The 22357-nt window shown below is 35.8% G+C and overlaps 1 protein-coding gene across 3 annotated transcripts in view; it reads left to right on the forward strand.

Annotated features, from left to right (window-relative positions):
• SRP72 (signal recognition particle 72) overlaps positions 1-22357 on the forward strand; it is a 29329-nt gene continuing 6972 nt past the window's right edge. For 2 of the 3 annotated variants that reach the window (XM_060655734.3, XM_060655736.3), the window contains exons 1-16: positions 1-135; positions 2264-2384; positions 5230-5353; positions 6617-6760; positions 6840-6951; positions 9168-9199; positions 9844-9968; positions 10062-10119; positions 12505-12636; positions 13565-13693; positions 14517-14589; positions 16443-16507; positions 18123-18218; positions 19283-19386; positions 19514-19591; positions 20521-20658. In XM_060655734.3, the coding sequence (XP_060511717.1) occupies positions 27-135; positions 2264-2384; positions 5230-5353; positions 6617-6760; positions 6840-6951; positions 9168-9199; positions 9844-9968; positions 10062-10119; positions 12505-12636; positions 13565-13693; positions 14517-14589; positions 16443-16507; positions 18123-18218; positions 19283-19386; positions 19514-19591; positions 20521-20658 (1640 nt within the window). In that variant the 5' untranslated portion in view covers positions 1-26. Of the gene's footprint in view, positions 136-498; positions 802-2263; positions 2385-5229; positions 5354-6616; positions 6761-6839; positions 6952-9167; positions 9200-9843; positions 9969-10061; positions 10120-12504; positions 12637-13564; positions 13694-14516; positions 14590-16442; positions 16508-18122; positions 18219-19282; positions 19387-19513; positions 19592-20520; positions 20659-22357 lie in introns of those variants that run through there. The other variant, XM_060655735.3, reaches the window with a different exon arrangement.

The raw sequence follows: 22357 nt of genomic DNA on the forward strand, positions 1-22357 counted from the left end.
CCGCCCAGCTCCGTGTCTCGTTCAAGATGGCGAGCGGCGGCGGCGGGGGGGTTTCGGTGCCTGCCCTCTGGAGTGAAGTGAACCGTTACGGCCAGAACGGTGACTTCACGCGCGCTCTTAAGACCGTCAACAAGAGTAAGTGTCGGGGCGGGCGCCGGGGCGAGCTCAGGCCGGAGGGAGGACGCGGCCTCCTTCCGGCGCGCGCGACCCCCTCCAATTAGACGCGGGGAGGGGAGACCCCGCCGCCCTCTGCAAGAGCCGGAACACTGGGCGGGCTTGGGTCGCAGCCCCTCAGTGACCAGCCAGCCCTTGGTTCTGGGTTGCTGAGAGCCACGTGTACTTCCCTCTTTACCCATCGCGGGAAGTGAGGGTGGAATTTAAAGGGACCGCAGCTCCATGCGTTTCTTCCCAACCGTTTTCTTATTTGACTCTTAACGTTTTTACTCCTTAATTCGCAAATAGCCCCACATCGCCACCTTTTCTCTTTCCTTTGTATTGCTGAGGGAGCTTGTTTTCTTGGACCGCAGCGGAGGGAGGAACCTGTAAGGGACACGTAGTTTAGAAGCTAGTGCTGACCAGGTAGACGCTGTACAGACTCAGGGGAGAGGGAAAAGGACTGATACGGATGTTAGGCCTCTCACCCCCATCGATAGACTCTCTCTCCAGTGTCATCAGATCAGAAAATGTGTGTGTAAAAGCACCAACATTTGAAATAACGTCGGAAGAAAAGTTTGGCCTCGGTTTTTTTTTTTGCCCTCTAACGGATAATTTCGAGTCCGTTGCCTTGCATGAGAGGTTTAGGTATTATATTCATTTATCCTTTACTATGTAACTATAATATGGCCAGGCTTTGTAATGCTGTCATGCTAAATTCTTTACTGAAGATGCAACCTATATTTGGGAGATTTGGAAAGTGATTGCCAGCACATGGTTTGGTTGTTTAAAGCAGTAATAACATACAAATTATGTCAGTAGCATACAAGATTGTGTAAATAATTTGTAATATCCTATTGTTAATGTGAAAAGAAGTGATTGTGCCTCCAGTGCACTTCTGGTGATCAGACATTAAGGAAACTGGCTATTGATTAGAGTTGTTTTGAATTTGTTTTGAATTAACGTTTTGTTAACTTGTTTGAATTAACTGTTTTGTTTTGAACAAAACTTGTTTTGAATTAACGTTAGCCTTTGGCTAGGCCTGCAACCCATACTATTCAGTGGCAGTATAGTAAGTATTTTGCAGGAATTATTTAATCATCAAGTTTATCAGTGTATTTATCAATATATATTTTCTTAATTGGTAAAAATTTTCTTTAATTTTTACACAGAATTAGGTTCCTGTTGTTGCCCAGGGGCAAGGAGAGTGATCCTGATCATTTTGACACTGAGCAGCTGTTTAGCTTTGAAACTTTGCCCCTAAGTCCTTCCTTGTCCCCTTTTGGTTGGTCGTCTTAGATGAATAGGGAAATTTTGAATGGTTTTTGGAAATATTGCTAGCAAAATAGGTTGCATTTGTGTACTTCACAGCTTATAGATTTTTCTAAAATATTCTCATTTTATCTTCTTAATAATTTCGTAAATGGGTAACACTTTCATACTCGTTTTGCAGATCAGAAAACTGACATTTATCAGTGAAATGATTTGCCCAAGAGCTCGAGACATTAATGACAAGCTTGTACTCAAGCCTAAGTCATTTTGCTGCCAAATTCTGCATGAACTTTTTTACTTTCTCTGTGAACTAATGAAATATGTAAGATGTAGCTTGTGTCCTAAGATGGAAAAGCCAGAGAAAATAGCTTCTTAATTTTTTTTCTTTTTTCTTTTTTTTTTTTTGCTACATGCATCTTGGGAATCTGTCTCCTTGAAAATCTTACTAAATTATAACTGTCCTTATTGCCACTTCTTTTTAAAATATTTTTTATTTTTATTTATTTTTAAGAGATCAAGGGCAGAGAGAGAGGGAGACACAGCTCCAAGCAGGCTCTGCGCTGTCAGCACAGAACCCAGTGCAGGGCTGGAACTCCCAAACCGTGAGATATAGACTTGAGCCAAAGTCAAGAGTTACACGCTTAACTGAGCCACCCAGGTGCTCCCCTTATTGCCACTTCTTAAGTTAAAAATGATCAGTCATTTTTTTTAATGTTTCAACTAATTGTTGCTGCAGTAAAATTGGAAATGTTGCTTTTTGAGGCAGTGGGTGGGAAAATCTAGTAAAAATGTAAAAAGGGAATGGATTTTAAAACTATTTTCCTAAAATTTTTCTTAGTACTGCAGATCAACAAGGATGATGTAACTGCTCTACACTGTAAAGTGGTATGCCTTATTCAAAATGGAAGTTTCAAGGAAGCCTTGAATGTCATCAACACTCACACTAAAGTGTTAGCCAAGTAAGTGATTCAGTTAGTTGTTTGTGCAGTTATTAGAAATATGTTTACTGTAACTCTAACCATTTCCATGGTTTTTCTTCTCTATTCAGTGATTTTTGACCTTTTCTTTCTTTCCTTTTTTTTTTTTTTTTTTTTTTTCCTCCCTGTTTGCTAGTAGTATTTCTGAAACTGGAAGGAGCAATAGTATCTTTGTTCTTTTCTGCCTTAGGAAGTATTTTTTCTTAAGTCTATTTATTTATTTTGAGAGAGAGAATGCGAGTGGGATGGGCAGAGAGAGCAAGAATCCCAAGCAGGCTCTCCACTGACAGCGCAGAGCCCCATGCAGGGCTTGAACTTACGAACCCTGAGGTCATAACCTGAGTCAAAGTCTGATGCTTAACTGACTGAGCTGCCCATGTGCCCTAGGGAGCCTTTTTCTTTGAACCACTAAGAAACAAGTAAACTGCTGAGGGATATGGGGCATAAATGTAATGATTTCTTGGAGGACATAAGGAGAACAACTTAGAAGTTTAATTAAAAAAAAAAATAAAAAGCAGGGGCGCCTGGGTGGCTCAGTCGGTTAAGCGGCTGACTTCGGCTCAGGTCATAATCTCACGGTTTGTGAGTTCAGGCCCCGCATCAGGCTCTGTGCTGACAGCTCACAGCCTGGAGCCTGCCTCGGACTCTGTGTCTCCTCTCTGTGCCCCTCCCCTGCTCGTACTCTCTGTCTCTCAAAAAAATGAATAAACATGAAAAAAAAAATTTTTTTTTAAATAAAAAAAAATTTAAAAAAAAAAAAGGCAGAATGGGTAGAACTAGAACCTCTAGGGTAAGGATGTGTAAGTAGAGGTCTTTAGGATAGTATGGCAGTCTTAGCCTGACCTCCGTGCCTACCTCCTTTGAGAATGGTTTAGGTGAGCATGATTTTAGGCCAAGATCATTCAGTTTTAGAGCTCTTTAGCAGTCTTTAAAATGTATAACATTTGTTGTTATTTTTGTTAATCTTTTTCATTTCTCATTTCATGAACTGTGAACTCATATTCTAAATTGTTACTGCAAGTTGATTTTCTTTATAGTCATGCCTAAGCCCCAGAAGAAATGTGTATTGAAATAAAGTTTGCAGCATATTTACCTTTTTTTTTTTTTTGATGTTTATTCATTTTCAAGAGAGAGATTATGATCAGGGGAGGGATAAAAGGTCCCGAAGCGAGCTCTGAGCTGACTGCAGCAAGCCCAATGCGGGGCTTGAACTCACGAACTGTGAGGCCATGCCCTGAGCCAAAGTTAGATGCTCAACTGACTGAGCTACCCAGGTGTCCCCAGCATATTTACTCTTTGATGAAATATTGGTTTATAAATTTAAAAACGGTGTACAGTGTACCCTTGAACAATGCAGGCACGAACCCTCCATGCAGTCAAAAATTTGAGTATTACTTTAGACTCCTCAAAAATGTTACTGATAGCTTATTATTGACTGGAAGCCTAACAGATGACATAAACAGTCAATTAACACATACTTTTAGGTTATATGTATTATATACTATATTTGTACAGTAAAGGAAGTTAAAGAAAACGATATTAAGAAAGTCATAAGAAAACACACTTAAAGTACTATACTATTTATTTTTAAAAATCCACATATAAGTAGACTCATACAGTTCAACCTGTGTTGTTCAGAGGTCAACTGTATAGTTAGTGTACTTCTTTTCATATAAGAAAAGGAGGATATAAGAATTTATAGGTGTATTTTCCTGAGTTTACAAAAACACTAGATGGAGAACAGTGAATTAAAGTAATCACTTCTAGGAGGTAAAGGGGAACAGGATAGATATGAATAGCCCTGGAATAAAACCTCTTAGTGTATATATACCTTTCTGGGTTTTGGGTTTGTTTGTTTTTTCTTTAACTATATACATGTAGATAGATGGAAAACTAATTTTAAAACTTAATTAAAAATATAAGAGGAAATAAAGGGGACTCTGCTTTCTAGTAAACATGTTTATACTAAAATTCAATATCTTTTTTGAGTTTTGGCCATTTTGTGAGGTAGGGAAGTTTTCAAATACTGTTTTTTAGGCAAGTAGATAAAGGATATTGTCATTTCTTCATAAATATTCTTCCTCATGGGTTATGGTTAAAACTCCAAAATGAGTTTCAGGTTGTCATATTAGTGTAGCTGAGTTAAGTCAATGTAGATAAGTAGTATTTTTGTTGTTGTGTGTTTTACCATTTGTTTGGTTATAAGCACTATGTCCTTTTAAGATTTTAGTTACCTTTTCTTTGCTATTCATTTGCTTCTTGAACAAATTTAAAGCAGCTTTATAGAATTTACTATTTGATTAATAGATTTAAGAGACTACTATAATAACCCATTTAAAATAGTGTTCAGATTGTCTTTTTGTCTAAAGTAATTAGTTACTTAGCTGATTCATTATTTCATTCTCTCTTTTTTTAAATGTTTATTTATTTTTTGGGAGAGCGCGACCAGGGGAGGAACATGAGGGGGACAGAAGATCTGAAGCAGGCTCTGTCTGCGCTGACAGGCTGACAGTAGTGAGCCTGATGTGGGGCTCAAACTCACAAACTGCGAGCATTATTTCATTCTTAACTGTTTGTTTCAAAAGGCCAATAATTCTAATAAGAATATCCATGAAAGCAAGAGAGGCAAGGGACATGGATGTAGTATTTTCTGCCATTTGTGAATTGTTTTTCAGACGTGTCACTAAATGTTGTCAATTTTCTCATCCATTGTTAATGGTATTAAATGACTTAATGTAGATCAGGTGCTTACAGCAGTGTCTGACATATGGTGGGTGCTCTGCAGTGTTAACTAATGACCAGATACTGGGTTTTTTTTCTTTTTCAGTAATTCTCTTTCCTTTGAGAAGGCATATTGTGAGTACAGGCTGAACAGAATTGAGAATGCCTTGAAGACCATAGAAAGTGCCAATCAGCAGACAGACAAACTAAAGGAGCTTTATGGACAAGTGGTAATTACTGCTTTAAAATACCTGTTGACATTCATCCTAAGTGAGCATGATTATACCTGTAGCAAGGAGCAGGGATGAGGAACCCCAGCCCATCCTGAAAACTTGCCACCAAACCAATTCTTGAGGTTTCAGTATAGTCCCTCTTGATCTTCACACACACAAACCTTTGCATATATACTGTTCTATGAGTAAATGGCTTCTTCATGGTAATTAGAAAATTAAAGAAAATTTAAAACTATCCTATCAAATTATAATTTTTTAGTTGGAAAGGTGAAGGCCAGGGGATATGTTTAAAATAAATTATGATGGATAAGAATCTGGATGAATTCAGCTAATTTATGAAATCCCTAAAATATCTTATTCTGAAAGGGTTTTGAGACCTGTTTAAGCCGAATGTAAAAATAGGGCTATTAAGGATGAGAGGACAGAAATGTTTTATTAGATTTAACAAAATCCTCTTAAAGACTTTTAAAATGTTATTAAGGGCAAATAACGTTGTATTAAATGTATTGTCCCAAGAGATAGTAGGAGTTTAACAATACATATAGGTTGGAGAAAGATTTGGGCAAGTTCATGGATTGTAGGTTTAGAAAGAACTTTTAAGGTAAGCTGGGCAAATTTAGGGTAAATTCCAGCATTTTGAGATTGATGAAGGGCACCAATTTCTGTCAGACATGGTTGATTTAATTTACCCAGAGTGGCAGTTCTTCTTGCCCTTCGAGAACAACTTGAATGAAATAAGCAGGAATTATGTTCTGTGTACTTGATATATTACCCCTTTACTAGCTCATTTTTGGGAAAGAGAAAATGAAGATCAAATAAAGTGAACTCCTAGGAAGTATTAAGTCCTTTTGTTAACATCTAATTTTGTTCTTATTTATGGGAGCTTAATACTCATGGATGGGAAAATGTTTTCATTGTAAGTCAGATCTAGGTAGCAGGATGATTTCCTTGGAAAGGTTTTCTTTTACAGCCCACTTAGGCACTTACCCAGCCTCAGGAAGGAGGTAAATACAATGACTTTTCTTTTTGGATCATGCCTACAAATCTGCAGTATAGTAGAGATTCATTGCCGAGTAACTTTGCAAGTATTAGTGGCACACAGAACTAATTGAAAAGTTATAAAGGAAACTGTTGATTGCCCATAACATGCTAAATTAGGTTTGCTACTTAGTGATTCCAAAAAGGATTTGTACGATGTTTGAGACTTAATACTGTATTTGTCTTCCTCTCTGATTTTTTACTTGCTATTTGTCTCCCTAGCTATACCGGTTAGAACGCTATGATGAATGCTTAGCAGTGTATAGAGATCTTGTCCGAAACTCCCAAGATGATTATGATGAGGAGAGAAAAACAAACCTTTCAGCAGTTGTTGCAGCACAAAGCAATTGGGAAAAAGTGGTTCCAGTGAGTATCCCCGTGTACCCACACAACTATGAAACAATAATCCTATCTAGTGTTTAACTTTTATTTTGCTCCACGGCAGGAGAACTTGGGCCTCCAAGAAGGCACACATGAACTATGCTACAATGCTGCATGTGCACTGATAGGACAAGGCCATCTGAGCCAGGCAATGAAAATCCTACAAAAAGCTGAAGGTTGGAAATTTATTAAATTTATGTGTAATTGTAATAAATAATTATTATTAAAATAGTTCTTTCCAAAAATTGTACTCGACTTTTGTGAAGTTTGTAAATGGAAATACTGATATAGTGGGAGTTTTTCAAAGTTCATCTAGCTTTATGGGGCACCTAGGTGGCTCAGTTGGTTAAGTGTCCAACTTTGGCTCATGATTTCACAGTCTGAGTTTGAGCCCCAGGTCGGGCTCTTTGCTGACAGTTCAGATCCTGGAGCCTGCTTCGAATTCTGTGTCTCCGTCTCTCTCTGCCCCTCCCCTGCTCGTACTCTGTCTGTCTCAATAATAAATAAACATAAAAAAAAAAAACAGTTCATCTAGCTTTTCTCTTGGCATTTTGACATATCTCTCCCTTATTTCTGTCTAATCCTAAACCAGAGTAGTTGTCCATTTTCATCCACACCAGACCTTAATTTTGAGGAGGTTTTTTAATAAATTACTATGAATATTAAATGTAAATTGAGTTCATGTCAAGTATTTATAGCAATACGTGGCATATAACATACACATCCAATAAATACTGGTTATCATTATTAAACTGGTACTCAAGTATAATGATAATTTAGTGTGACTGTGTGGGTACATATTGGTGACACTATTCAAGCACATCTTAACTCCATTTAACATGTTTCCATATATAGCATTTACATGCTCTGAACAAGCTTTTAATTAAGAAAAAAAGAAAAATAGCCTATTAGAGAACTTATGTCTGGTTTCAACTCCTGGAACATGTAAACTTTTCTTCTGAATACATATTTCCCTGGAAGCTATAAACGTGATATAGGGACTGCAGTAAATGGTGTAGAGGAAAAAATGGTGAAACGAGGTATATGTTTGAGAATTATAATTTCTTGATTATACCTAGTATTGACAGTAGTATGGGAAAAGGATATTCTTATACATGGAAGATTTGAGTATAAAGTAGTGCCAACTTTGCAGTGGGCAATTTGGTGATATGTAGCAGATTTTAAAATTTGCTTACCCTTTGATCCAAGGATTTCATTTTAAGAAAATAATCAGATTAATTAAAAGCAAATAATTAGATAAATGAAATTTATTTTAAGAAAATAATTAGATAAGTTCATATATGTATTTTTATGAATGCTAATTGAAGGGGTAGTCATAAGAAAGAAATTTAAGGCATGATGAGTTTCTGTCCTATAAGAGGATTGGCTAAGTTTTACCATAACCACAAAATAGATTATTATTATTTTAAATGATTGCATGGTAATGTAGATCTATATTTACTATAATCTGAAGATATCCACATATTATTAGATGAGGAAGGGGGTTTCAAAATAGTATGTAGAATGTATCTGTTTCATTTTAACAGTAGCTGTGCATTTGCATTTAGAAAATAGTAATTGAAATGCGAATAGTGGTTCTTTTGGTGGTGAAATTATTGTCATTGTTTTAATACTTTTTTGTCATTGGTTTTTTGCAGTCAACATTTGTTACATTTATATTTTTTAATTCCCTTAAAATTTTTTTATTGTTTTTTTTTGAATGTTTATTTTGAGAGAAAGAAAGCACATGTGTGCACAGGGGAGGGACAGAGAGAGGGAGAGAGAGAATTCCAGGCAGGCCTCATGCTGTCAGTGCAGAGTCCAACCTGGGGCCTTGTTCCACAACCGTGAGATCATGACTTGAGCTGAAATCAAGAGTTGGACACTTAACCGATTGAGGCACCCAGGCTAAAATTTTTTTTTTTAACCTAGAGATTACAAATGAAAGAAAAATGCCAGAGAGCTAGAATAACGAAAACTGATAATATCTATGTGACATAGTTGATGGTAATAATAAAGTTCAAGTTTGGGGCACCTGGGTGGCTCAGTCGGTTAAGCGTCCGACTTCGGCTCAGGTCACGATCTCATGGTCCGTGAGTTCGAGCCCCGCATCGGGCTCTGGGCTGATGGCTCAGAGCCTGGAGCCTGCTTCTGATTCTGTGTCTCCCTCTCTCCCTGCCCCTCCCCATTCATGTTCTGTCTGTCTCTGTCTCAAAAATAAATAAAAACGTTAAAAAAAAAATTTTTTTTTTTAAAATAAAGTTCAAGTTTGCTTATTATTAAAATTATCTTGAAATCTTCTTCCTAAGAATTTAATTCTTGTCCTTTGGAATGGTGAAAGGAATGGGAGTTACCCTGCAATGTTAATTTTAAAACCATTTTTTTCCTATAGATCTTTGCCGCCGTTCATTATCAGAAGATTCTGTAAGTATTCCATTGTTAAACCTAGATTTTACACTTCTGACTAATATGAATTTATAGGGGGCTTCGTTGTAGTGTTTATTAACTTGTTGAAATAGGTAATTTATTTCATACAAATAGAATAGAAACCCTCTTGATCAGTTATTTGATGGAGTCTCAGGCTGAGAAATTACAATAACAGAATTTTTATATGCCTTATACGTTTTATTTTAAATTCATATTAATATAAATTCATTGTCTTATTTTAGATATAAGGCTCAGTTCTTTGAATATGGGTCCTTTTATAGGAATTCCATGCATATTTCTTTAATGAACCACAAATAATCCAGTAGTCAACGATTTTCAGTTTTAAGTGCAGTACCTTAAAGACAGCTGTGAAGTAGTTTCATTACAGAGTCCTTATAGCTGTTAGCTTTTTCACCAATCTTTTATTGTTTTCTAGCTCATACCTGTTGACACAGCAGTTTACCCTAGGAATCCCCTTTATCGGATTCCTAAATTTTAACAAAACTGACAGTAAGGGAAATTTTCTGAAAATTACATGTTGTCTTTGAGATCATGTATCTTTTGAATGTTTGGAACACTTGGTAATTGTGAAGATCAACTTGGAGAATTTACAGGGGAAAAAAGTTTCTTTTTCTACTTAGGATGGGACTGAGGAAGACCCACAGGCAGAACTGGCCATCATTCATGGGCAGATGGCCTATATTCTGCAGCTTCAGGGTCGTACAGAGGAAGCGTTGCAACTTTACAATCAGATAATAAAACTAAAGTAAGTAAATTATTGAAATGAAATGCCTTTTATAGAGGATGAAGTTTCTTTGTAAATGTTTGTTCCTTTTTGACTGTTGTTTATTGTTCACAGGCCAACAGATGTGGGATTGCTGGCTGTGATTGCAAATAATATCATTACTATTAACAAGGTATGGGCTATCCATGGCTTTCTTATACTTATATTTTACATTGAAAACATAATACCTCAGCTTTGTCCTAGGATAACTGTTCTTTTTTCCATGACACAGTACAGTTATAGCAAAATTACAATGGAGAGTGTTATTTAACTTTCATAATGATGATGATTCTGCAAGCCATATTCAGATAATAAAACTTTTTTGTAGTTACAGACTCTGGACTTTAAAATCTTGGCCTTTTACCAGTTTATAATAATGTAGAGAATCTATGTATTGAAAAATAAATTGGACTTTTTTTTATGTTTTTATTTCTTTTCGAGAGAGAATGTGCAAGAGAGAGTGGGGGAGGGACAGAGAGGGGAACACAAGAGGATCGAAAGTGGGCTTCCTGCTGATAGCAGAGAGCCCAGTGTGGGACTCAAACCCATGAGCTGCAAAATCATGACCTGAGCTGAAGTCAGACGCTCAACTAACTGAGCCACCCAGGTGCCCATTGTTTAGACTTAAACTGAAAGCTTAACATGCATGTTTTATGTGACATTTTCATCTAGTGAGTCTGAATACAAGTTTTCTATATAAATAATTTTTTTCTTTCTCGTGGTTTTTATTTGGGGGGAGGGGAAACATGGACAGGTTTTCTCTCTACCCACTCCCAATACTACATGTAAAATATTACAAGTGTGTATATAAACAGTTCTAAAGAGTACTGTGTTAGTAAAATTAACTACCATTTAGAACACTGTTTTAATGGAAGAACATTTCAGGTTCAGATTTGAAATTCAAGTCAGCAGAAAATAAGAAAAGTAACATTTGATTCCTTTTGATCAGCTGTGTGAATTTTCAAGCGTCATTTCATCTTCACAGTTACGTTTCTAGGTGGCAGTACTTATCTCTGATTTATAGGAATATAATCTAAGGCTGAAAGGAGTTAAAACAGTTTGTGTAAGGTCACACAGCCTGTGTTAAAGGTGGAACTTGGATTCAGATTCCAGAGATTCAATTCTCTGATTGCAGAGTCCTTCATGGTACTTCTCCCCTTCTATAGTAGAAATCTAGAGAATCCCCAGAAAATGAGATAATAGCATTAGGGCCAGTAGTAGTTATAGGATGTTGCAGGCTATCAGCATAGTTTAGGTCTCCAAAAATAGATTGTGGCATTTGAATCTTATAGCATTATATACCTGCCTGTGTTTATGAATTATTTGAAATGCCAGTGAGGATAAATTCATTTTACCTGGATATATGATTATGGAAAGGAGAGTGTGTGAAACACTAAATATCTTAATCTCATTGTAATTATATGCCAAACTTTCTTTACTCAACAAACTTTTTATTCAGAATAGTGCTGGATGCTATAGGTAATGCAAAGAAGTATGAAACTCAGTCTTAATCATTATATTGTTCAAACTTTTTGACTTTTAACTGAAGTATTGGTGAAATAAAAGATCTCCATGTTGGCCAATTTGTAGATGACCCTTGAAAAGGAGGGTTACAGTTTAAGCAAGTGAACATATGGAGAAATATTTGACTTGTGGGAGGAAACTAAGAAAACAAATTAAAAGGATATGTACTGGTTTGGAGCTTCACACTCAGAAAAAGTAGAATTTATTCTAGATTTTTTCTTTGCTTCCTTTTAGTCTTCATACTAATAGAAGACCTGGTTTAAAAAGCATAGGGATATCATTTATTTGCAAATAGATATATTATTTAACAAAGAATATTGTGCACACAGTAGACCTTCACATGCTCAGTTTGGCCTTCTCAGGATGCAATGTAATTTAATTGTCTTCCTTATCCTAGAAAGGTATGTGACATTCTAGAACTCTTAACAATAACACTGTGCTTGCCCCACATAGAAGTTTGAGAAATTGAACTTATTTGAGCTTCTACCTAGGTGAGAAGTGTGTGTGTTGGGGGGGGGGGGGGGTGGGGAGACAGTACATTACATTAGCATTTTTTGCTAAAAATGGGTTCAAAAGAGGTGTGAATTTATTTCTAAATTTTAATGATTTGCTTACGTAATGACTATTTCAAAGAGAAATGAATTGTGTTCCTCATTTGTTATCTAAATTCTAAAGGGCGTAGTTTGTAGCTTGCATATTTCTTTGTATCTTTGTCATTAGTCCTAATTTCCAATGTAAGATTTGTTCTGTCCAAATGTACTTTTCTTCACAAAGCTCAAAACAAGCAGTTAAGAGTGGAAGGATAAATCAAAAGAAAACCAAGAACCTAAGACAAATTTATATGCATCTTAGAGATTTAGGCAACCTAACCAGGTAGATGTATTATCTTCCAAGCGCTCTTGTGTATTAAATGGAAGAGTAATAAAGTCTTGAAGTGTTAAAAGAGTTAAAGTCTGAGATTGCTGTTAATGGCAGATGAACTTTTTTTTGTCAGGACCAAAATGTCTTTGACTCCAAGAAGAAGGTGAAATTAACCAATGCAGAAGGAGTAGAGTTTAAGCTTTCCAAGAAACAGCTGCAAGCTATAGAATTTAACAAAGCTTTGCTTGCTATGTACACAAACCAGGTAGGTAACAAACCTCCAATTCCCCTGGCTAACCCTTTTGGAGGCATAAGGGGTGCCTCAGTACAATTTATTTATATATTTTTTTGTCTTATATAAGTATACTTTATTTATATACAAATAAATATATATATTATATAAATAAATACATATAAATAAATCAGTACAACTTATTTACATTTTTTGTCTTATATGTCATGTGTTCTTAAGAATGTCATGTATCATAGATTTTATTTGTTAAACAAGTAATTTGCTCAATTCTTTGTAAGGGTCTGCAGCTGCCTTTTAAGAGAAAGAAAATATTATTCACACTTGTAAGTGAGATAATGTTCTCATTACCTTATTTCTGATCTGAGTTAAAGTAGAAGTCATTAAAGATGTCGACTGTGATTATAGGTTTAAGATCTTTCATTTTAGTTTGTACTATTTACTTAAGTTATAAATGCTAAGGATGTAATTCTAACTCTAACATGCATTAATTTTAAATAATGATTTTATATTCTTCTGTAACAGAGGTTTTCAGTGGGAGTGAGAGGCAATAACATTTTTATTATTTAGAACTGAGTCTAGATACTTTAGCAAGAAATACCTATACATTTTGTTGTTTTGAAGCAAAGACTGATACTTGTATTTTTTTTTAACAAAATTCTGGAATTTAAGCATACAAATTAATGTTTAGAACTAGTCCTTTCCTAAATTCTTTCATAGCTCATGGCTTAAATTTAGTAAATGGAAATTTTTTTCCTATAGGAAAAAATTGAGAATAGATATTATAAATCACTTCTTTCACCCTAGATAGTTGTTCACTTACTATTGTCTTTCAGCTGAGTTCCCTCCTCTTCCATCCCCATCCTTTTCTTTTTGGTCATTCACTTACTGTTTAATTTCATTAACCAACTTATTTGGGGGTGGGGGGGATACTATCTTTTAGGCAGAACAGTGCCGCAAAATATCTGCCAGTTTACAGTCCCAAAGTCCTGAGCATCTCCTGCCTGTATTAATCCAAGCTGCCCAGCTCTGCCGGGAAAAGCAGCACGTAAAAGCAATAGAGCTGCTTCAGGTAAAGGAATTACTTGAATTTTTAATGAGGTGTCAGAGAGTTGCATCCTTGTTTTATTTTCATTATAATAGCCTGCAAACTTGTAAATAAAATGGGAAAACTAGTAGGTAATATACCACTAGACAAATTCCATAGTGTCACTTTAGTTAATTCTTGAGCTACCACTTTGTTTTGTGTAAGTTTGCATTAATGTTTGCCTAAACCCTGAGGAATGCTTTTCATTTGGAGATCAATTTAGCATGAGTTAAAGGTTTGTTTTAGGTTTATAATACCAGAACATGCTTAATCTCTTTTTCAGTAATGTATTTTCTAATGAGTCCCAGTCTAAAAACTCAAACAATTACAGAGATACTGACTTGGTTTTTGTCATTCTAAACCAACTGCTAGATTACATGTTTGAAATTCCTGAGGGTACACTACATTGGAAAGTTGAACTGGGTAAAATTAGGACCATCCTGAAGGGCAGAGTTGTCTAGGCAGGGGTTCTCAGTAAGGATATATCATCTGTTTTGAGTATCTTATTTAAACAAACAGAACTATGTGGTAACCTGAATTATTATTTGTCTAGTAATGACTTCCTGGAACTTGATATTATTACACTTTCTGAGCATAATTTGATGTTTTTTTTCAGAGCATAATTTTAAAACAAAATAGGTATCAAATAAAATTTTTCCAGAATTAAAATTTTGATCTAAAACCAGAACTTTACTATCTTAAAACTGGATTTAAAATTCTGTGTAGATGTGGTAATTGAAACGTGTGCAGCTAGTTGAATAAATTAAGTGTGATTTTTTTTTTTTTCCCTCCAACTAAAACATTTTAGGAATTCTCAGATCAGCATCCAGAAAATGCAGCTGAAATTAAGCTGACCATGGCACAACTGAAAATTTCCCAAGGTATTGATAGTGATTTCATCATGGTTAAAATATCATTTTAATGGAAACATGATTAAAATGATTCTGAAGTACTTGTGGGTTATGTGATTTAAAAAATTTTGCACGATGATGAATCATAATTATTGATGTTTCAAACAGCCTTTTCTTGGGTTATTAAATTTTTAGAATGATTCTCAGTATATGCCTTGAAAGTCAGTAGAAGCAAAGGATTCCTATGTTTCAAAAAATCATGCTTAACGCAAATTTCCTGGGTATGTCATGTGTAGAAATGCTTCTGTCACTTGGTAGTATCTACATGAAATAAGGGTTACTTTGCATTCTAGTTCTCAGAATTTCTTAATCCTTTATCTTTTGTTTATATTTTGACTCATATCTTTGGGGGAGAAGAGGCAAGACAATTTAATGAAAACTGATGTTTTTGAATCTTACAAAAAACTGCTTTTGTTTTTGCCCATGATTCTAAACAAACCCTGAGTGATTGTCTGTAGCTATATATTATCTGCATTTGGTAACCACTATCCAAGTATAACTATTTTAAGTTTAAAATTAAACGAAATTTTAAAAGCCAGTTCCTCCTTTGTACTAGACACATTTCAGAAGCTTCATAACCACATGTGGCTAGTTGAACAGGGTAGATTAGGAAATTTCCATCATAGAAAGTTGTATCTCTGGTGTAGACCATGCATTCTCAGCATTGGGTGGTGGGGATCAGTTGTTTGGTGGATGATCAGAAAAATTACAGATATTATGATGGCTGAAATGAAAATTTCATGGGTAAAGATGAGAATTGACAATGGGGGGGGGGGGGGGGGAGGAAATGTCTTAAAAGGCTCCATAGTGTGTAGTAATGAAAACAAGATTGAGAAACATTGTTGGTCTTGGGGTGCCTGGCTGGCTCAGTTGGTAGACCATGAGACTCTTGATCTCAGAGTTGTGAGTTCAAACCCTGGAGCCCCATGTTGGGCATAAAGATTACTCTAAAAGAAAAAATACAAACGGGCGCCTGGGTGGCTTAGCTGGTTAAGTATCCAACTCTTGAGACTCTTGATTTCAGCTCAGGTCATGAACTCATGGTTTGTGAGTTCAAGCCCTGTGTCAGGCTCTGCACTGTCCTGACAGCACAGAGATTCTCTGTCTTTGTCTCTCTCTCTCTCTCTCTCTCTCTGCCCTTCTCCCATTCGTGTGCACACGTTGGCATGCACAGATGCTCTCTCTTTCAAATATAAACAAACATTAAAAAAAAAAAAAACATTATTGACCTTCCTGTTACCCATACTCACACTTCCTTAACTTCCTCTCTTAATTTTTCTTTTCCCACCTCTCCTTTTTCTTGCTTTTCCCCTTATTTTCTTTCCTTCTCCAGTTTTCAGTTTATTTTTGAAAGGATTATTTATCGTACTAAAATTACTAAGAGCTTATCATGGTTCCTGTGACAAGTCTTTGAAAGGTTATGTTAGTGAGGTATGCAATGAGTAAAAAAACAGTATTTTGACACCATAGGAAGTTTTCCATTGCACTCCCATCTACAGTATTTCATATTTCAAGGTCTTTAGGGTAGAGCTTCCTTTAAGTGACAGTCTACGAAAGGAGAAATAGAACTTAACAGACTGGGTAGGAGTTGGGATACTTCTTTTCTGGTAACATCTCTGCCATTAACTCTGTGGGTGTAAGCAAGGTATATTGTTTCTTTAGGACTCCGTTTCTTTATGTATATGTAAAAAGAATAAGTAGAGTACATTATCTCCAAGATCCCAAAGCTTGAGTATTTAGAGATACTACAAAGTGACTTCTTGTATTTTTTTCATAATATATTTTCTTCAGTGTGATGATGATGATGTTTTTAATCTCTCAAGGTAATATATCCAAAGCATGTCTAATATTGAGAAGCATAGAAGAGTTAAAACATAAACCAGGCATGGTGAGTTTAAAATATTAAAAGACTGAAAGTAATGGAATTGTAGTTTGTTGGTATGTTTGATTTTTTTGTATTTAATTTCTATTTATTCATAATGCAGTAGTAGTTAAAATAATAGTTATTTATCTGGTATACATTTAATCTCACTTTATGTTCTGCTTTGCATTGGTTTATTAGGCAAATATTTGAGGCACTATTTAGGCTTTATATTATCACTGAGAGCCAACTTTAAATAATCTAAGACCTATATAGGGAGTTTCTTAGCCTAAATTATTCTGTCATGTCTTCAGTGTGGTATTTTGAACTAAAGCAATTTAGTAATAGTGGCCAACAAATTTAGTTTTTAGTTCTCTGATGATTCAAGCATCACAGGTTTAAATCAGTGATGTTGCTGTGAAAGCATGTGTTTCAAAGCAGAGACTAATGCTGTAGTTGGTGGTATGTGCATTTATTGTATAGGAACTTTTATTCATGTCTGTATCCTCTAACACAGCTTGTTTACAGTCAGCACTCAGTAAATGTATAACAGTAGTGCTTTCTCTTTTGAAGGCTCATATTTTAAAGACTGGGTGATAATTACTTTATATTAGAAGCAAACATAAAGGTTCCTACTATTTCATATCTGGCCTTTCAAGAAATATTTCCACTTCATCTAGGTTGTTGAATTTCTTGGCATAAAAGTTGTTCCGATATTTCTTACTTATCTCTTTAAGATCTGTAGAACCTCTCTCATTCCTGACACTGGCTATTCAGGTCTTCTTTTTCTGTTTTCTGGTCAGTTTAGCCAGAGGTTCATCAGTTTTACTGATTTTCTCTAAGATCCAGCTTTTTGTTTCTCTTTCCTTTCTGACCTCATCTCATTGTGCCCCTCCCATTCTCACTATACTCCAGCCACATGGGCCTCCATGCTGTCCCTCCACACACCAGGCTAGCTTTTCACTGGCTTTTTGTAGTTCAAGCCAGATACGACTTATGGGACATTAGCTGTGCTGAAGTGTACCTCACCAATCACACATTGGAAGTCCCAGCAATATCTTACCTTATAAACTAATACTCTAAACACTTACTCTCAACTGTTGTACTTACCTTACCATACACTGGTAACAAACTGTGAACTGGCACTACTTTAAGAGGAAAGCTGGGGTGCCTGGGTGGCTCAGTCAGTTAAGCGTCCAACTTCGGCTCAGGTCATGATCTCGCGGTTTGTGAGTTTGAGCCCTGCGTCAGGCTCTGTGCTGACAGCTCAGAGCCTGGAACCTGCTTCCGATTCTGTGTCTCCCTCTCTCTCTGCCCCAGGGTCTCCCACTTGTGCTCTCTCTCTGTCTCTCAAAAATGAATAAATGTAAAAAAAATATTTTTTTAATAATAATAAAAATAATAATAATAAAAGAGGAAAGTTACATTTTATAGATAACTACCTTTGCATTTGGAAACCACTGCTGTATACAGTATTTCTAGTTACTGTGCTCTAAAAAGATAATAATTTTTATGATGAATTTGGTATTGACAGAGCCTAGCAACTTTTATTTTCTATTTCTTCAATTTTTTTCATTTTCAAAAAGCTTATTCTGGGAGAGAAAGGAATTTTATTCATTAATTTATACTTTTGGCTGGGTAGGTATCTGCATTAGTGACTATGTACAGCCATGAGGAAGATATTGATAGTGCCATTGAGGTCTTCACGCAAGCTATCCAGTGGTATCAAAACCATCAGGTAAATATATGGAATAAATTGTCATGAGGGCATGTTTTTACATAAAAATAAAAAGCTTCAGGGGCACCTGGGTGGCTCAGTTGGCTAAACATCCTACTTTGGCTCAGGTAATGATTTCATGATTCATGGGTTTGAGCCCTGCATCAGGCTCTGTGCTGATAGTTCAGAGCCTGGAGCTTGCTTCGGATTCTATGTCTCCCTCTCTCTGCTCCCCCCTGCTCGCATTCTCTCTCTCTGTCTCTCAAAAAAATAAAACATTAAAAAAAAATAAAAAGCTGCAAGTAGTGAACTTAGTGAATTGAAATATTCCAAGTCACTGTTTAAAGAATGGAATATTATTAGACTGTCAAATTAATTTTTTAAGTATACCAAGTAAAGTTATTAGAAATAGGAATGGCTGCAAAATTAAAAACAGAAGCTCAGTTATGGTTTTAACTCTGTGTATGTGTGTGTGTGTGTGTGTGTGTGTGTGTGTGTGTGTGTGTGTGTGTTCGTGTATAATCTCAAAAAACAGTAATACATGAATGCATTAGGAGTGCTCATCTTGTCGAGAGAGAGCTCGTGGATGGTAGTAATTGGTGAAACAATAAATACATGCAATAATTGTATCTCATGTGTTCATGGAATAGGAACACTTTTCATTTTTTCCATTATGGGTTTGTTTATAGGCAGTATCCAATTTATAAATATACATTCACACAGTATTTATACTGTTAGCACTATTAGCAGTGGAGGGATATCAGGGTTCTGGGAAATACTGTGTTAATATTTGAGAGCTGTGGCGACATATCTTTAATATTTGCTCATGGGGAAATATTTCTAGTTATAGACAGTGTAGAGATAGGTTATGCTCCAAATTCATAAATTGGTCATCACTTGTATAATTTGTCTACCTCCCTCCCTGTATGTGTGTTATTTTTTGTTGTTTCATGCATTCAGTATAACTTAAGATGAGGAATGTAATGGATAGGTCCATCTTAAAGGTCTAATGAACATAATAACTTTATGAACTTGCTAGATATTTAGCTTAAAACTTTTTTTTCCTCTTTATATTGAACCTGTAGCCCAAATCTTCTGCTCATTTGTCCTTGATAAGAGAAGCTGCAAACTTCAAACTCAAATATGGGCGGAAAAAGGAGGCAATTAGTGACCTAGAACAGCTATGGAAGTAAGTTCTGAAAGGTGGAGATGTAAAAATGCAAATTGTATTGCTGTTATTTGATACAAATAAGTTATTTTCTTGTTTATGTTACTTTTTCCAGTTTCATAAACTGTTTACTATCCTTTTTTTTTAGACAAAATCCAAAAGATATTCACACCCTGGCGCAGCTTATTTCTGCTTACTCACTTGTAGATCCTGAGAAGGCAAAAGCGTATCCTTTTGATTGTTGTTCCAGATAGCTCCCAAATGCATGCTAGATCCTTTCCACTACCTCATTTGACCAGGGCTTTTTCTGTTGTTGTTTTTGCTTTTTGTTTTTTGTATTTTTTTTTAAGACTTTATTTTTAAGTAATCTCTACAACCATCGTGGGGCTGGAAATCACACCCCAAGATGAAGAGTCCGTAGGCTCCACAGCTGAGCCAGCCAGGTGCCCACTCCCCAGCAGGACTTTTTCTGTTTTAAGTTTCAACAAACAAACAACACCCTCTACTAACTAGTAAGAGCAAAAATGAGAATTTATTGATCAACATGACTAAAAACTAACATAACAGATCCATCTTGGGGTACAGTTTGATCCAGAAGCAAAAATGAAGTCAACAAGATGCAGCTGTGTCTCTTCAGGTTCAAGTCCAGCAGCATAAAAAAAGAAAAGAAAAAGCATATTTTATTTGAATAGTTGTGAAAGATTCTGAGATGTCATTTTGATTGAACTGTCTTAAGTTACATGCCCATCTCAAACAATTACTGGAGAGATTCAGTGCCTTAATTGGCTGTGCTACTCTACTCCATCAGGGTGTGCTCATGAACCCAAGGTGGAGTGGTGGATGCTAAGCAGCCATGAGTCAAAACCTTTATAGTGAGCAAGTCTATGAGGTATAACCATGGTAGTTGTTTTAGAATGGAGATTTTATTAAGCTACCATCTTGAAGTGTGTCACTGAGTTAAGGAATGGATGATTAAATTATTGCTCTTTTTTCAGGGTATATGATATGTAATTGACCTCATGACCTGATTTGTTTTTCTGTAGAAGATTTAAGAACATTTTTTTACTTTTGGCAAAGGACATCAAAAACTGTCTTTCTTTTAACAGACATATATATGTATATATATTGTGTTCCTGAACTCCTGTTCAATCCCAGTCTTAGTAAACACCTGCCCTCGTCAGATAGTATGTCTCTGAAAGTAGATGTCGAGGCTCTTGAAAATTCTCCTGGTGCTACTTACATTCGGAAAAAGGGTGGAAAAGTTGCTGGAGATAGTCAACCAAAGGAGCAAGGGTAATGTTTTTCATTGTAACATTCACTAATGCTGACTTTAAATTATATAAGGAATAAAAAATACATTCTCTGAAAATTCCATGTGAATAAAGTTTAAGTCCCCTTTGTTCCCCTTCTCTTTTGCTATACCCAGTTCTTAGTCCTCATCCTGTTTACCCCCTAGTAGTGTACTCTGCTCCCCCTAGTACTGAGTGTATATCCTTCAGGATCTTCTTTGTGTTTACACACAAAGATAATTTTAAAATATTTTCTTTGGATTGGTTTATTTTTTGTTTTTTTACAGAAGGGAGTAATATATTGTTCTTACTGTTTTCCGCCTTCTGAGTCGTGGAGATTTTTCCATATTCCTAGTATAGACATACTTCATTCTTTTTATGCATAGTATTCCATTGGGTGGATATTCTCTACTTTTTTTATTTGTAAGTTTTTGATGTACACTTAGTACATCATTTAGTAATTCTATACCAGAATTCAGATGAAGTTTATTTTGTTGATTTGGAGGAAGGATTAGCCAGCTTCATTAACTTAGAAGTCAGTCATTCTTTTTTTTTTTCTTTTTTAAAGTTTACCTGTTTATTTTGAGAGAAAGAGAAAGAGAGAGCTCACACATGTGTGCAAGAGTAGTGGAGGGGCAGAGGGAGAGAAAGAATCCCAAGCAGGCTCAGTGCCACGGACTTGAACCCACAAACTGTGAGATGGTGACCTGAGCCTAAATCAGGAGATGGACTCTTAACCGACTGAGCACCCAGGTGCCCTAGAAGTCAGCAATTCTTACTCTCCCATGTTGCCATCTCAGAAACACTGTGGAGGCCTACAGTGTAATGTTTAAGATTCTATGAATAGAGAGTCAGGATGAATAGAGAATGGAAGGCATATAACCCTTACCCCAGATTTGTGGCTTTCATAATTTTTCACTGTTTTCTCCTTTTTTGAAAGAATGCCTTTTGAAATGCAAATTTTTTTTGTAACTTAAAAAAATACATCAACAACAGTATATGATTAACTTCGTTATGAACTCTATTTGGTAAAAAAAAAAAAAAAAAAGCACTGTCATCCTGATAATAGGTTTTTAAAACTAAAATAAGGAATTGTACGTCCCAGAGATACTACATTGTTCCATATTCCATTTCATCATATAAGTCCTACCTCAAGCTTCATCAAAATGAAAAATTCAAGCCAGATCTTAAGGGGATTTTTAAATAACACCTATTTTATATATCTTTAGTAATTTTTTTTCCTCTTCCAAAACAGAGTTGAGTAATCAGTAGGAATATAGTTCTTTTCTAATTCTTTATTTATTTAATTTTTAACTAATCTCTATATCCAGCATTGGGGTTTGAATTTACAGCCCAAGAATAAGAGTCACTGCTTTTCCAACTGAGCCAGCCGGGTGCCCCCTTTTCTAATCCTAAGTCTAGCAGAAGGAAATAATAAATTAAATCCATTTAATTTCAGTAAAGGTTGCGTGCTCTGTGATTGTGCAGAGCATAGAGGAGTATACCAGAAGGAACAGTTTCTTCCTGGGGACAGTCAGGGGTTAAAAAATTACTTCAAGGAAGAAGTGATTGTGTTGACTCTTAAAGAGGATGAATTAAGCAGAGTGCAAGCAAAAGCAAAGAAGAAATTGCAGAGAACCTTTGAGAAATTGTAGGTCTGACTGTAGAGAGTGATTAGTAGAGAGGCAATTTAGAAGACTATT

Source organism: Panthera onca, chromosome B1 (assembly GCF_046562875.1).
Source record: "Panthera onca isolate mPanOnc1 chromosome B1, mPanOnc1 haplotype 2, whole genome shotgun sequence".
In the NCBI taxonomy this organism is placed as follows: Eukaryota; Metazoa; Chordata; class Mammalia; order Carnivora; family Felidae; genus Panthera; species Panthera onca.